Source organism: Dipteris shenzhenensis, chromosome 32 (assembly GCF_047967505.1).
Source record: "Dipteris shenzhenensis isolate YYH24624 ecotype China chromosome 32, Dip_SZ_1.0, whole genome shotgun sequence".
NCBI lineage: Eukaryota > Viridiplantae > Streptophyta > Polypodiopsida > Gleicheniales > Dipteridaceae > Dipteris > Dipteris shenzhenensis.
The window spans coordinates 38,174,681-38,179,467 of NC_141627.1; the positions used below are offsets into that span (position 1 = coordinate 38,174,681).

The following is a 4,787-nucleotide window of genomic DNA, read 5'->3' on the forward strand; positions in this document are numbered from 1 at the left end:
CTACATCAGCCTCTTGCAGTTCATGGATTACCTACCGGATGGACACAACCATCAACAAGACTTCACTATTGATTTTCTCCAATACATCTTGATCCACGTGGCATAAGAGAAGACTCATTGATTGATCCACGTGGTATGAGTAAGAAGACTAAAGTATTTAAGAAAGGCAAAACGTCCTCTTCCTCTCTCTTCTTCTTTTTCATCGTCAACGTGCTGGTCGTTGCAGCGCGTATCCTAGCCCTGCTTCAGTGTGGACGACGTTCTCGTAAATTTACGACTGCAGTGGATCCCTTCGTAATGCTGGTGCGACCCTCCTGATGATTTTTAGCTGCCCAGTACTTTTATGGATCTATTATTCTGCTGCATTTCATCGGAATCGGGCATTGCTATTGGACCGCCATCCTTGGGAAGAAGACAAGCACAGAGGGCGTGGCTGGCCCCTTGCGCTGGAAATACTAAAATTGGATTTGGTACGCACAAAGGCAAGGACTTGGGATCGTTACCTGTCTCGTATTTGAGGTGGATGGCCACCAAGCTACACGACGAGCGGGCGTTCAACTTGGCCAAGCTCGCAGTAGACGTTCTAAGGGAGCTAGGAACGGGAACGGCCTGTCATACAAATACATTAGATGACCATCATAATGGCCTTAGGAGGAATGAAGATTGCTGTCCTGAAGGCTTGAATAAGAAGACCCTCATTGAGCTGGGTCCAGACACAGATGTTGCTACCTATGCCTCCCTTTTGAGGCGTTGCACCCAAGCCAAGGCGCTGTTCCACGGTAAATGTGTGCATGACCACATGACCAGGCGTGGGTATGCCAGCAACGTATTTCTGAATAATCTTCTCATTCAGATGTACAGCAAGTGTGGGAGCCTAGGTTATGCTCGTGCTGTGTTTGACAACTTAGTCCATCGGAATTTGTACTCTTGGACAATTATAATTGCTGCATATGCGAAGAATGGGAATGGCAAAGAGGCCCTAGATCTGTTTAGCAAAATGCAGGCAGAAACATTTGAGCCAGACAAGATTACCTTCGTCTGCGTTTTGGATGCGTGTGCCAGTATCACAGCCCTAGAAGAGGGACGAAAAATGCATGTTACTGTTGTTGGCAATGGATGGGAATCGGATGTTTTTTTGGGGAATACCCTGATCAATATGTACGGCAAGTGTGGGCGCCCGGATGATGCGAGTGCTGTATTTGCAGAAATGCAACTGCGGAATGTGGTCTCCTGGAATGCTATGATGGGAATGTGCGCCCAGAATGGGCATGGTAAGAAGGCCCTACAATTGTTTGGTCAAATGCAAGCGGAAGGCTTCGAGCCAGACAAGATCACCTTCATCTGCGTTTTAGATGTTTGTGCTAGAGTGGAAGCCCTAGAAGAGGGTCGAGAGATGCATATGGGTGCTGCTGGCAATGGCTGGGAGTTGGATGTTTTTGTAGGGAATACCCTCGTCACTATGTATTGCAAGTGTGAGAGTCTGGACGATGCTAGGGCTGTGTTTGCAAATATGCCACTGCGAGATGTTGTCTCTTGGAATGCCATGATGGCTGCGTATGCCCAGCACGGGTGTGCCAAGGATGCCTTTCAGCTGCTTGGTCAAATGCAGGCAGAAGGCTTCGAGCCAGACAAGATTACCATCATCTGCATTTTGGATGTGTGTGCCAGTGCGGCAGCACTGGAGGAGGGTCGAGAGATGCATGCCAATATTGCTGGCAGTCGATTAGAGTTTGATATTGTTCTGGGGACAAGCCTAATTAATATGTATGGCAAGTGTAGCAGTCTAGATGATGCGAAAGCTGTGTTTGAAGATATGTCACAGCGGGATGTAGTCTCCTGGAATGCCATGATGGCAGCTTATGCCCAGAATGGTCATAGCAAGGAGGCTTTGCAACTGTTTGGTGGTCAAATGCAGGCAGAAGGCTTTGAGCCAAACAAGGTCACCTTCATCTGTGTCTTGGATGCATGTGCCAGTGCGACAACCCTAGAAGAGGGTCAAGAGATACATGCTGCTATAGCTGGGAACAGATGGGAGTTGGATGTTGTTGTGGGAAATGCCCTCGTCAATATGTATGGAAAGTGCGGCAGTCTGGATGATGCAAGGGCTGTCTTTGTAGAGATGCCAGTGTGGGATGTGGTCTCCTGGAGTTCTATGATGGCAGCATGTGCCCAGAACGGGCATGGCAAGGATGCCCTACATCTGTTTGTTCAGATGCAGACACGAGGATTTGAGTCAGACAAGATCACCTTCATCTGCATTTTGGATGCGTGTACTAGTGTGGCAGCCCTTGGCGAGGGTCAAGAGATGCATGCTACTGTTGCTGGCAAGGGATGGGAGTCAGATGCTGTCCTGGGGACAGCCCTCATTAATATGTATGGCAAGTGCAGGAGCCTTGATGATGCAAGGGCTGTGTTTGCAGAGATGTCATTCCGGCATGTTGCCTCCTGGACTGCCTTGATAGCAGGGTATTCCCACAATGAGCTCGGAAAGGAGGCACTACAACTCTTTGGTCAAATGCAGGCAGAGGGCTTTGAACCTGACAAGATTACATTCATCTGTGTTGTGGATGCGTGTGCCAGTCTGGCAGGTCTTAATGAGGGTCAAACGATACATGCTATTGTTGCTGGCAATGGATGGGAGTCAGATGTTGTCATTGGGACAGCCCTTGTCAATATGTATAGCAAGTGCAAGAGTATGGATGATGCGAGGGCTGTGTTTGCAGAGATGCCATTGCGAGATGTGATCTCCTGGAACACCATAATGGCAGGGTATATCCAGAATGGGCATGGCAAGGAGGCCCTACAACTGTTTGGTGGTCAAATGCAGGAAGAAGGGTTCAAGCCAGACAAGGTCACTTTCATCTGTGTTTTAGATGCTTGTACCAGTCTGACATCCCTCGAGGAGGGTCGAGAGATGCATACTGCTCTTGCTTGCAATGGATGGAAGTTGGATGCTGTTTTGGGGAATATTCTCATCAATATGTATGGTAAATGTGGGAGCTTGGATGATGCGAGGGCTGTTTTTGCAGAGATGCCAATGTGGGATGTGGTTTCTTGGAATTCTATGCTGGCAGCATGTGCTCAGAATGGGCTTGGCAAGGAGGCCTTAGACCTATTTCATCGAATGCAGGCAGAAGGCTTTGAGCCAGACAGGATCACCTCTATCTGTTTTTTTGATGCTTGTGCTATTGTGGCAGCCCTAGGAGATGGTCGAGAAATGCATGCCACTGTTGCTGGCAATGGATGGGAATTAGATGTTGTGGTGGGAAACACCCTCATCAGTATGTACGGCAAGTGTGGAAGCCTGGATGATGTGAGGTCTGTGTTTACAGAGATGGCCCTGCGGGATGTTGTCTCCTGGAATGCCATGATGGGTGCTTATTCCCAGAATGGGCTTGGAAAGGAGGCCCTCCAATTGTTTCGTCAAATGCAGGCAGAAGGCTTCCAGCCAGACAAAATTACCTTCATCTGTGTTCTCACTGCATTCAGTCATACAGGTCTCATTACTGATGGGAGGGAATACTTTGCCTCTATGAATACAGAGCATTGCACCACACCCTCGGTGGAGCATTATGTGTGCATGATTGATCTTCTTGGTCGAGGAGGACTAGTGGACGAGGCAGAAGACTTAATCCTCAGCATGCCACTAGAACATGTCGCTTCAGCATGGTCGAGTTTGCTTTCATCATGCAGAATTCACGGAGATGCACAGAGGGCTGTGCGTGCTGCAAACTCCCTTTCTGAGTTAGATCCAATGAATGCTTCACCATATTTATTGCTAGCAAACTTCCATGCTAGTGCAGGGAAGGAAGATGATGAAGTGAAGGTGAGGAAGGCAATGATGGGTGAACACTTGAAGGAATTGCCAGGCCGCAGTTGTATAGAATTCAATGGTTTGGCGCATGAGCTTGTTTCACAGATAATATCCTGACATGAAGACTAGTAGACATGAGAGGTTGCAAGCACGCTTAACTCTTCCCTCCAACCATCTAGACCTTGAATTGTCTTAATTATCCTATTCAACCCTCCATACACCTTCCCAATACAAGGGTCATCCCCATCAATGAGCCTTAACATAATGGGAACATGTCTTGTGGCCTCACGCAATAGGCCAACATCAAACAAAAAGATGTCATCCAAAACAATGGACTTAAGTCCCTATTACGTTCAAGCCATGCATCTCACTGAGAAGAAACAAGTTCCATCAAACAAGTTTTCAGCTTAAAACATGGCTTGAGCATGATGAAATTGTAAGCAAAGCATGTGTCAGAATACTTCAAGAGATTCTTTTGAGATACCTTATGAAAAATAGCCAAAATACAATGGTGGTGAGTGATGAAAGTAACAACATGATTGCCCATCTTAATGAAGACTCCACCAAATCCAGCTTATCTATGTTTTTCAACAAAATATATGGCTCACTTGGCATTTAAGGAACGAAAGTAGTTACCCTCAAAAATCTTCCTTATTAGCCTATTGAGTTATCACCATCCAAAACAAGCTAAAATATCATTGTCTGCACCTATATACTCAATGGCCTCCATCCAAATGCTTGCCAACCTCTTGGTTGACTTTCCTTCCTCTGAATCATCAGTAGCTTTAATGAAAAGGGTAGCCCCTCTAGAGTATGCAATGAAACCTTGAATAGAAGGGCTCCTAGTGTCACTCCATCTATCTCCATCACTATGACAGCACATCTCAACCATGTCTTTGTTGGGACTCAAAAGTTTCCTCTATGACAAATTTCTCTATTTGTAAAACTATGGTGCATAGGTGTTACGCTCTAG

General features: G+C 46.7%; 1 protein-coding gene across 1 annotated transcript; it reads left to right on the forward strand.

Moving 5' to 3' along the window:
* The first annotated feature begins 209 nt into the window (after positions 1–209).
* LOC147880714 (pentatricopeptide repeat-containing protein At3g53360, mitochondrial-like) lies at positions 210–4,259 on the forward strand. Its single transcript, XM_087371348.1, has one exon. It carries the CDS (start codon positions 344–346, stop codon positions 3,929–3,931), a length of 3,588 nt encoding a protein of 1,195 aa, XP_087227474.1. The 5' UTR covers positions 210–343; the 3' UTR covers positions 3,932–4,259.
* Positions 4,260–4,787: the final 528 nt, after the last annotated feature.

What these genes read in the sequence shown, in the direction of transcription:
- LOC147880714 (XM_087371348.1), top strand. Translation starts at nt 344, where the DNA reads ATGGATCTATTATTCTGCTGCATTTCATCGGAATCGGGCATTGCTATT.